Genomic DNA, 11,449 nt, shown 5'->3' with positions numbered 1-11,449 from the left:
AATCATTAAGAAGTCTGGTGTGCAACCACAAATTCTTTAGAATACTTTGTGAGTAGTTTAATAAATAGAATGTTACAACATGTACATGTATCAGTAAAACAAGTATCTTTTGAAACTTATCAGTAGGTGGACTAAACTGAAGTGGTAAAAAGAGGCTTACTTCATTTCTGGAGTCGCTCTTCTTGTACTTGTCTAACTCTTCTTGTGTGGACTGTAGAGTCAAAGCGACCTTTTGCCATTTCTCAGTCCAGTGGGACGTCATGGCTCTCAGCTCCTCAATCGTACGAACTCTCTCTAAATCCTGTTTCTGGTAATCCTCCTCCTGCAGGTGCATCACCTTCTCCTTTTCCAGGATCTCCTTCTGCAAACACAAACACTGATCCCGCAGTGTCTGGTTTTCTGATTCCAACAATTTTACAGGTTTACTGAAAATTAAAAGAGACACAATGTTTAACGGTGTATAATGGTGTTGTATCACATCACTGATGACAGAAAAGAGTGGCTTGTTGACATCTCACCTGTGCTGGCTGCACTTTTCCTTCATCTCTGATAATCCTTTGTGCCCACCTTCATTTGTTTCACCCGGGAGCTCCTCTTTCTCTCTGATCAGCCGAGAACACTGAGCCTCCAAATCTGTGATTCGTTTTGTGTGCATGATCTTCTCTTCTTTAAATTCCTCGAGCTGACTTTGTGATAACTCCAGATTTTGCTTGATCATTTCCAGCTCCTCTCGCAGCTTTTCGTTCTCCTGGATAAATGGGCACAGTAGGGATCTTTGAAAGCAATTGCACAAAGAAAGAAAGAAGGAAAGGGAATAACCACATGCTTACCACCACAAACTTATAGCTTCACTTACAGTCTTTGTATCTGATTTCATTTGAACAGAATCTGGCTTCTGTTTGAATGTGTTGTACTCTGCGTTCTTCAGCTGTACCTCCAAGACATCAGCCCTCTGGAGAAGATTGGCTTTTTCCTACACATCAACACATGAAAGAAATACTCTCATTTTGTACTTTGTTTGTCAGATTGGTAATATAGGTAAAGGTACTACGATATACCTGGATGAGGAGATCTTTATCAGACAAGGCCTTTGAAAGTTCAATCTTTAGGTCTTTTATATTGTCCTCCAACTTTAATACTTGAGTCGATAACATCGCTTTTTCCTGAGCAGATTTAGGAAAACAATGTTCAAGGTTAAGATAAGGTAATTACATGAATGAAAATATATATCATATGATTTTATATATATGACTCAAGAAACACTGGACATTAGAGTCTGAAAGTATTGAAATAAATATCTGTGGACCAGATGGTTTCACCTGTATTTCTATAAACTCTAACCAGGATTGTACAGAAACTTATTTTATAATTTTTTTCATTACATGAACAATAAATTCAGTTTCATGAATCTGACTCTTAAACTAATCAAAAAGAGCTCCATCAATTAATATTATATATATTTTTTAGTAATAATTCATTTTCTTTTCTTTTCCTTTTTCTTTTTTTTTCACGTAAACAGTCATGCTTGAAAAAAGTATCACATCAGTGGATATGTCCTGCATACTCTGGACGACAATTTACACTTAAAAAACACAAATCTAGAATTATCAGTACAAAACATGCAGTCAAAAGTAATTAACAGTAACTAAACAAACACCTAAAACAAACAGGCACTTGTTTTATACACTTTGTGGCTATTTGCAGTATTAAATGTAATAAGGGTGACGAACCAGGCAGGCCTGGCTGATCTTGTTGTTAGCTTCACTCAGCTGTTCTTGCACATCAGAGTAGTTCTGTACGACGTGGCTTTGCCTCTCATTCAGTTCCTCTATTTGATGCATCAGTGTCCTTTGTGTCTACATAAACAGTATAAACACATCAGTTGTGGAAATATTCATACCGTGATATCACTGTGGTGTCGTTCAGGCATTGATTTCCCCCCTTGTGTTTTCAGACTAACCTCTTGAGAAGTCTGGAGTTTCTGCAGTGCCTTGATTCGCTCTTCTTCCTGGGTCCTTGCCCTCTCCTCAGCCTCTCTCAGAGCCTCTCTGAGCTTGTACATCTCTGTTTCAACCTTCTGCTTCTCCTGCATTCAAAACCACCAGTTTAAAAAAAAAATAAATAAATAAACTTATGGAAAAAAGTATTATTTCATATGCAAATCTGTTTTTCTTAGAACTCACACACCTGCTGGTCAACGTCTTCTTGACTCACTTGCGATGTTTTGTTGTCTAAGCCATGACTTTTCTCTGTAAGTGGACTGTTGCCTCTGTCCAAGCCAGACCTCATTTCAAACAGGTCCTTCTCGAACTTGTGGACCCTTGTGAACGAAGAGCACACGAGGGATTTCTGTTAGTTCTTAAATCATTCGAATTGCCTCTCTTTACTGGACCTACTTTTCATGGCGCTCTCCATGGCGTTGGCTGTTTTCATATTGGGATAAATGAGCTGCCTCCTTCTGACGCTCAAGAGCTCTCCTCGCTTCTGACAGCTGCTGGGACACAATAATGAATGGTGAGAGGGTGTCGTGCCAAACTGAGATACTTATTGTCCCCTCCAAAGCAGGAAAACAAACCAGTAAACAAAAAGATAAAAATGAGAATCTATACAGACCAAAATTGAAAGAGAGTTCATTTAGTACTCATTATGTAAATCTGAGATCCTAAGTGCTGCTTAAGCACATGGTTGTGCTTTGTTGGAGTGCTTTTTGCAACTCTTAAATCTTTTGTTCTTTCTTTTTCTTTGTAACTCACTGATATAACATCTTAATTTGTAATTTTATTCAATACGTCTTGTTGAAACAGACTCCTCAGTGGACTACTAACTTTTATATTGCTTTGTCCTGCTCAGGGTTGATCCCAGCTGGGTGGAGGCAGAGTACACCAGAGTAACCATTCATATTGCTGCTTCAGTTTGATGAGCTGGGGGAATCTGATAAAGGGCCAGATGAAGCTCTTTCTTACACACAGTGGACCAACCAGGTGGAGAGGACAGCTTTACCAGAATATAGGAGGGGAGAGAGGTCCACCACTGTGACACTATCTCCACTCACATTACTGCAAACATCATTTGTCATTTTTGCTCATTTGATTTAGAAGGTAGCCCTTTTCTTCATTTTGGCACCTCTGTAAAAGACAAAGAAAAGAAAAAAGAAAAGAAAGAAGGAGCTATTCGTGGCTAAATTTGAAAAGTCTTACTTTATGCTTCATGTCAATCAGCTGTGCACCGCTCATGTTGTAGCTCAGCTGCCTGTTTCTTGTCTTCAGCTGGTCCAAATGAGTGTCGACCTTCTCATGAGCATCTTGCAGCCACTGCATCACTTCTGCTTGCCTAAAGCTGCTTTCACCCCGTGCAGCCCTGAGTTCTACCCCTGGTGGATGAAGCGGCCGCGCTGCATGCTCCGGTTCTGAATGGGACAATGGCTGCCACCTCCTTAGACCTGAGTCATTATGTCCAAAGCCCCCAGAGCTGCCAAAGAGGAAACAGACAAATCAAATACACTGCTGTTAATTTGTTTTAAAAAAAAGAGGAATAATTCTATCTAATGTATTGAATACAAAACCGTCTTACTTTGAGCTGACAGTGGATAGAAACCCTGATCTAGAGACAGCTGCCATCCCACACCATGCTGAGGTCTATGAAGAATAGCAAACTTGAAATGACTACCATTATTTGGACAAAGTTCTTCCAAAAGAAAGAAAGAAAGAACAAACACTGTTACCTGGTCTGAAAAGCAAGACTTTGTGTCCCACATATCAAGATCCATAGAAGGAAACCGACTTGAACTTCTGTATGAAGAGCTGAACATCCTGCAGTGTCTCTGGTACAACCTCCTTCTGTTTGGGAGAAGCTTCTGTTCCTCTCTGTCTACGTTCGTCCAAGTGTCCCGAATAGATTTCAACACAAAGGTGGCAGCTGGAGGTGCGAGGCTATTCTTGAGCCACGTGTCTCCATATTTCCACAGCTTCCTTGATAGTCAACACCTAGTTTTGTCACTATAGCGTGATTAGAGTGTGACTAGGATTTATTTTCTGCATCATTAGCTGCACCCAAACATAAGTCTATCTGATTAAATTGCACTACAATGAAATAAATTATTCATCTGTAGTACAGTAAAGTCTCTCTCTTACGGTACCTTGCTGCAGCAAAGCTTCCCAGTCCTGTGACAGTTCCCTGCTGCTCTGTTTGTGAGCCTCACACAGCTTTGATTACAAGCTTTTCAGCATACAGTCCTTGACCTGTGTATCCATGGTAGCCCTGACACACAGGATGCACTTGTGTAAGCGTGTCATAGCCGACACCCCTGGGATAGTCTCCACATGATCTCACTCAGCCTGCTGACTGGCTTGTTTGTTGATATGAGTTGTTAAGAACATCCTCCAAACAGAAATTATGATACACATAGCTTTCCTCTGATTCATTTTGTGTCTCACTATCTATCTATCTATCTATCTATCTATCTATCTATCTATCTATCTATCTATCTATCTATCTATCTATCTATCTATCTATCTATCTCGCTATATATTTCATGATTGATTATACAACCCCATGACACATCTGCAGCTACAGAAAATGCTTAATGTGAATATTTTTTAGAATAGCTAGTTACTTTGTTCTGGGGAGTGCCCACATGATGAATTGTCCATGATGATGCTTGAATTTCACAGAACAGTGTGAAATTTTGCATGATGCTGACTAACCCCAAAGATATTTCTTTGTATAAGCTCAAACTATTACTTGGGAGCTTCATTAGTCAGAAGTGTTGCATAGGCTACATCATGTTTTTCAAAGATTTTTCTGTCACATAAATGCATGCAGGCATTGATTCCTCAAAGAATTAAAATGATTTCACAGTATGTATATATACAAGTTGTAAATAGACCAAAATCACAAGAGTAACAATACCGACATTTTCCTGGTAAGTTGTCTCAAGAAATATATCAATTTAGAGAACTATCACTTGAAGCCACATGGTAGAGCAGTGGTGAGCACTGTCTCCTCAGCGAGAATGTCACTGGGTCAAATACCGGCCAGGCCTTTCTGTGTGAAGTTTGCATGTTATCCCTATGTGTGCGTGGATTCCTCCTGGTAATCAGCGTTTCAGTCCAAAAAGGTGCATGGTTAATTGGTGACCATGTTTCCCCAGGGTGTGAATGTGAGTGTTTGTGGTTGTCTGTCTCTCTGTGATGGATTGGCGACCTGTCCAGGGTGTTTCCTGACCTCACTTATAGTTTGCTGGGATTGGCTCCAGCGCCCCGCGACCCTGTTTTGATGGATAAATGGATATCAGTTGAAATAACAAAAACAATCTAATAATAGAACAATAACGACAACAACTCTGAGTACGAGTTGGTCAGAATTTGCACAATAACAATGAATGGTTTTTGATAATCGTGCTGAAAATTATTTTCATTTTCATAATTCTGGATTCTGGTCACTTCACTGACACAGCTTAAATTGAACAAAAAAAAAGCTAAAACAGACTTGTGAACTTTGTGTGTGTGTGTGTGTGTGTGTGTGTGTGTGTGTGTGTGTGTGTGTGTGTGTGTGTGTGTGTGTGTGTGTGTGTGTGTGTGTGTGTGTGAGTGTTATGAGTTTTTTTAAGCTATAATTTAAAGATCAACTTTTAAAAATGAAAGAAATATTAATAAAACATTAAAGTTGTGCTTTCGAGTTTCAGTTTTCTTGAAGAATTAAAACACTGAAAAAATATTTTTGAAAGGTGTTTAAACTTCTTTATTATTATTAAAACAAAACAAAAACAAAAACACTGCATGTGCTTGAATCAACAGAGCAGACTTTACTTTGAAAAGCAACAGACCGGAAGCGTCGGAAGCTTCGGTGCCATTCAAAATCTTTCGAGCTAACAGGCTAACACGAGAAGAGCGGTGCTGCTTTCTCATTCTTGTGTTTCTTCCACTGAAGTGAATGCGCTTGTGTCCTCCTCCAGGCTCTACACCACATTGATTACGAAAAGGTACAACACTTGTAGAACTTTAATCGTCTTGTAATTAGGCCCAGGTGGTAGCTTTAGCTTGACGCTAACGCTAACTGTCGTTCACTCTCGAGTGCTGGACCTTTCTGATGAAGTTCAGCTGAAAGTTTTACTTTTGCGTTTCTGTTTCTCTGATGAAACTCTCTGGGATTAACATTTTTGTTTTGCTCACGGTGCAGATATGGCCGCGGATTGGTTGGGCAGTTTGGTGTCAATTAACTGTGGGCCGTCGTTGGGAGTCTATCAAGGAGAAGTGTCTTCTGTGGACCAGAGCAGCCAAACCATCTCCCTGAAACAGCCTTTCCACAACGGAGTCAAGTGTCCTGTCCCCGAGGTCACATTCAGGTGAAGCTGCTTCTCACACTTTACGTTGACTGCACGTATTAAATCCTTTTTGTTAGGGGCTCATTGTGCATGTTTTGTTTTGAATTAATGAGGAAAACTGAAGGTGTTGACTTCAAAACCTCACTACTTCTCTTAACAGCTTGAATGGTCTTGGATGTAAATACATCAAAGATTTACGTGTGAAATATGAACTATCCCAAACACATGAAACTTGACAAAGTTTTCCCCGAGTGAGAAGAGACGAGGTTTTAGTTCCTGCACTTCTCAGCTGTGGAACAAACTCCCTCAACACCTGAGGACTGCTCACACATTCACTACTTTTATATCAGGCCATAAATATTTGCCCAGGCTGTACATAAAACAATATATTCTACCAATGTTATTGCCTTTTATGTTAAAGTTCCAACTTTATTGGTCTTTTTTGCCTTTGTTCAAGGCATGTATTTGAACCCCTGCTATGAGATGGGAGTGGTAACCACTGTTCCACTGTAAGGCCCTTTTTATAGCAAAATAAAACATTTGTGGCAAATGACTGCATCTGGCTATCTCCGCCCTCCCTTATCACCAATTGTTGTAGTTTTATCACACTGTCTCTTGATGTGCGTGCATTCACTCTTTGAGCATCACATTGCTATAGTCATCACTTTCTTAAAATGAAAAAGTGCACTTTGGCCTGCTACTCGTATGAGCTGAAATGTTTAGCTCAGCTGAACAGACAAGATGCTCAGGGAACATTACAGCCCCGCAGAGCAACCTGCTTGTGATTAATTGAGTTAATTATCACAAAAAAAAGGTCGGTGATCATGAAAACCCCTGATTTCGAACAAGATTGTTTAGAAAATAATGTAGATTAGCAAGGACAGTGGTGTTGGAAATAAATACTGAGGGAAGAATACAAAGTAGGGAGGGTTTGGCTAAAAATGTTAACAGGATAGATAATCGGGTGAGAAGTGGCATTGGGGCTGTAAACCCTTCTCCTTCCCTAATTCAACAGTTTAAAGAAAGTCGCAAAAAATGTTAACTGACCAAACTGGCTTCCTCCCCTTCTGTGTGGGAACTTGCAGGGTTTGTGATCTTTCTTTTTCTCTCCTTGGTTGGAAAAAGCGCCAGCTAATGTTTACCTTTCTCATCTGCAGTGCCATTGACATAAAGGAGCTCAAGATTTTGGATATAAGAAATGGCAGCATTAGGCCTACCTCAACGTCGTCTTCAAAAACGGGCAGCGCACCTCTTGCTGTCCCAAAGGGTGACCCCCGACCAGTGGAGAAGGTGAACTCTCCGCAGCACTGCTCTAAAAGTTATGGAGAGCGACACCTGGAGGTGCCGGGCCAGCCTAAAGGATTTCGCAGGAGACACAATTCCTGTAAGTCTGTTTCTGTGCGGGCCGCAAAGAACTTGTATAAGCGTATTTCTTCTAAACGATTTATTTACTGTCCCGTCAGGGTCGTCGAGCAGTCGTGGCGCAAACCAGGCGACGCCGAAGAAGAACGGGGTTAAGAACGGTCAGATGAAGCACAGAGACGACGAGTGTTTTGGAGACGGTGTGGACGACGGCCTGGACACAGACTTTGACTTTGAAGGGAATTTGGCTCTTTTCGACAAAGCAGCAGTTTTCTCAGAGATCGACGTATCGGAGCGCCGTAACGGTGCGAGGTCGCGTGGGACGCCTCAAGAGCAGACGCCCTCGCGCTACCGTCACGATGAGAACATCCTGGAGGCCAAACCCATTGTGTACAGGCAGATTACTGTACCTCAGCCCGGGGCCAAAGAATACTGCACTGGTGGGGGTTTGGCCTTTTTAATGACACACGTGACGGTGCAGACAAAAGTACATTTTTCAAGTTGTTTTTTTGTTTGTTTTTTCTCATCTTTACAGATTCTGGGCTGGTTGTACCAAGTATCCCCTACGAACTACACAAACGTCTGTTGTCTGTCGCCGAGCGCCACGGTCTCTCACTGGAGCGAAGACTTGAGATGACGGGAGTCTGTGCCAGTCAGATGGCACTGACGCTGCTGGGAGGACCCAACAGGTCAGCAAGTAGTGGTGCTCCAGACTTTCAACTTTTGATTTTTCTTCTTTCGTAGCGTTTTTAAGTTTTTATTGTATATGAATGATTTCCTTGTTTAACCCAGTGATCTTGAGGGGGGTCGGCTTGCAGTACATTTTCCTGGTCTATATTTATATGATTGATAGCTTTATAATTAGTGAATTTCATTGTGTTTGTGTGCTGCTTAGTGCTTAACTGTTGTGTGTTTCTTTCAGATTCACTCCCAAAAATTTACACCAGCATCCCACAGTGGCGCTGCTGTGTGGCCCTCATGTTCAGGGCGCTCAGGGCATCAGCTGCGGCCGTCACCTCGCCAACCATGAAGTGGAGGTCGTTTTGTTTCTGCCAAACTTTGTCAAGATGCTCGACTCTGTGACAAGCGAGCTCACGCTGTTCAACAAGACCGGAGGCAAACAGGTCTCTAGTATCAAAGGTGAGATCGTTTTAATGCCTCGTTCAGTTTTGCTGTTGGTCTCTTCTTTTCTCGAGATGTCTCATCTTTTTTTTTATTTCTCACCATACAGACCTTCCAGACAGCCCGGTGGATTTAATCATTAACTGTCTCGACTGCCATGAGAACACATTCCTGATGGATCAGCCGTGGTACCGGGCTGCAGCCGACTGGGCTAACCAGAATAGAGCCCCAGTCCTCAGCCTGGACCCTCCCATTAGTGGACAGGGCCAAGCCGTGGAGGCCAAATGGTCCCTCTCACTTTGCCTCCCCCTCCCCCTGGCTGAGGGGGCTGGCAGGGTGTACCTCTGTGACATAGGTATTCCTCGCCAGGTTTTCCAGGAAGTGGGAATCAAATACCATTCACCCTTTGGCTGCAAATTTGTCATCCCTTTGCACTCTGCGTAGTGGGTCTTTTGGTCAACGAGATTCAATGTTTCACCTTCCTTTACCCCTGATATTCCAGATATTCTGCAGGGTTTTTTTGGTTTTTTTCAATCAAAGTTTGTAACTCAGTCTGAAACAGACATTTCCCTTTTTATTCAAGGGTTGATCGCTGTGTACAATAGTTCTTTGAAGAATTAGGTACATATTGATGAAGATGTTTACAATGGATGCTTTAGCAAATCATTTGGATGAAGAGGATCTTGACGGTGGTGAAAAAGATGCAACGTGATACTTTTGAGTTGGACAGTCTTTCAGAATGTCATATTAATCTAACCTCATTCCGAAGCCATCCAGTATATAAATAGAGCCCCCACAATAATGTGTTCATTCTCACACACACACACACACACACACACACACACACACACACACACACAGTTATTACAATCAGAATGGGACTAGGTGAATACTGCTCATGCTGCAGTTTCCACTGCTCATGGCTTCTCCTACAGCCTTTGCTATACAGCGCTCGCTTGCCTGCTGCCAGGTGTTTCAGTGGGATTCACGTCCCATTAACATAAATATGAAGTGTTTATTCATCTAGATAATGTGTGTTCAGATTATACCGGTGTTGAATGGGGGTCTTACTGGATGGAGTTCAGTTAACAATATTGTTTGTCCGGGGTAAAGAAGAGCACTGCTCCTTCGGCATAAGCATGAAAACGCTGTGGAAATTTCACCGTTCGGTGCAGGAGAATAACCCCCACCCCGAGTTTTAGTTTGGTTACATGAGACAAAGGGCTTTACTGATGTTTGAAAGTTACAATTGCTTCAAATGAGGTGTATTTATTTTCTTTTGTAAGGTCTCCTCAGTTCCAGGCTGTAATATTAAGATTTGGTTCAATCCCTATGAAGATAGTGGTTTCCATCCATGATTGTTTTCCAGAAAAGTATTTTTGTAAACTCCCTCAGAGGGACCACAAATCTGTCATGTGTGATTTGAAGCATACCGAATGTCACTTTTAAAATAAATGCCCTGGATGCCTCGGAACACTCAACAAAATGTGCGATAGAAAATGTAAGCAGTACGATCAAACATTAAAATGTAACTGGGCAGTGGTTAACGCACTGATTCAGCTTCAGCTGTCAAAGTTACTTTAAGAAGAGCTGCTTATTTGTGCTCTGAGGGGGATGTCAAACCAAAATCTAAAGCTGTCTTTTGGAGACTGCATCAATTAGAAATGTCTTCATTTTAGGATGATTTTCATTGGATTTCATCCGTGAGGCTTCTTTGAGTTTCATTTGGTATCCCTTGACGGGTGTACAGGGGGACCCTGGTTTGAATCCCCTTTGTGGCAGCAGTTAAAACTTAGACATTACCAATGACTTGCTTTGTAAGTGAGCAGCCATATAGACCTACTACTATCTGAGGTCCATGTATGTGACGGGCTCCAATCCTACTGGCTTCTCTTGCATACGTTACAAACAAAGCACTGTAGTTCATATATTTCATGGCATTTTAAATCCACATGGTGTTTAGGACTAAAATAGTCTGTAAATTGGAGAATTTGTATACTGGTTGTCTTACATGCACATTGGTTTTAGTCCTTCAACATTCCTCTGGCCTGATGTGTAACCTCACATCTGTTGAGACAAGTCTGGCTTAGAAACATCAGCTAAGGCTTTGAATGTGAATTGAAATCCGTTTTAGTTTTTTTTCTTTGTGGCGTTTGACCACCAGGAGGCAGTGAAGCCAAACGTTAGGGTGGTGCTTCCTTGTTCAAGATGTTTTTGCAGCTCTTTGTACTTAATGCCATTTTTTTCAAATGACTTTTTCTCTGTGAAATGTGAACGGAAGTGAAGCCTCGGGCTGTGGACACTGTGGACCAGAGAGCAGGTGGATTCACTCGGTTTACAAGGGTTGTCTTCACATCTGCAGTGGGTTGTTTGATGGACATTATTCTGAGGTTGAGGTGGGAGAGTGTCAGCTCAGAGATAGTTGGGGGGGGGGGATAATACTGAAGCTATTTTCATGTGGGGTCGAAATTCACTGTCAAGTTTCTTGTGCGAGAATTACTGTGCAGTCCTCATGTGTCACGTCTGCAGATTGAACCAATAAAAACAGTAAGCAGAGTCTTTGTCCTGTCTTTTGTCAACATTACCTTATTGATTAAATTCCATCAAGTTTACTGAAACGGGCGCTTTGATAGATATTTTTAG

The 11,449-nt window shown here is 41.6% G+C and overlaps 1 protein-coding gene across 1 annotated transcript; it reads left to right on the top strand.

The window, feature by feature from the left end:
• The first annotated feature begins 5,813 nt into the window (after positions 1 to 5,813).
• edc3 (enhancer of mRNA decapping 3 homolog) lies at positions 5,814 to 11,361 on the top strand. The gene is made up of 7 exons (XM_080475755.1): positions 5,814 to 5,980; positions 6,178 to 6,343; positions 7,480 to 7,706; positions 7,786 to 8,124; positions 8,220 to 8,373; positions 8,607 to 8,824; positions 8,916 to 11,361. Exons 2-7 carry the CDS (start codon positions 6,180 to 6,182, stop codon positions 9,248 to 9,250), a joined length of 1,437 nt encoding a protein of 478 aa, XP_080331881.1. The 5' UTR covers positions 5,814 to 5,980; positions 6,178 to 6,179; the 3' UTR covers positions 9,251 to 11,361.
• Positions 11,362 to 11,449: the final 88 nt, after the last annotated feature.

The sequence above is a fragment of the Lipophrys pholis genome (genome assembly GCF_963383615.2).
Source record: "Lipophrys pholis genome assembly, chromosome: 11".
NCBI classification, from domain to species: Eukaryota; Metazoa; Chordata; class Actinopteri; order Blenniiformes; family Blenniidae; genus Lipophrys; species Lipophrys pholis.
The sequence above is the reverse complement of the archived record's forward strand: the minus strand, read 5'-3'. Positions and strand labels throughout refer to the sequence as shown.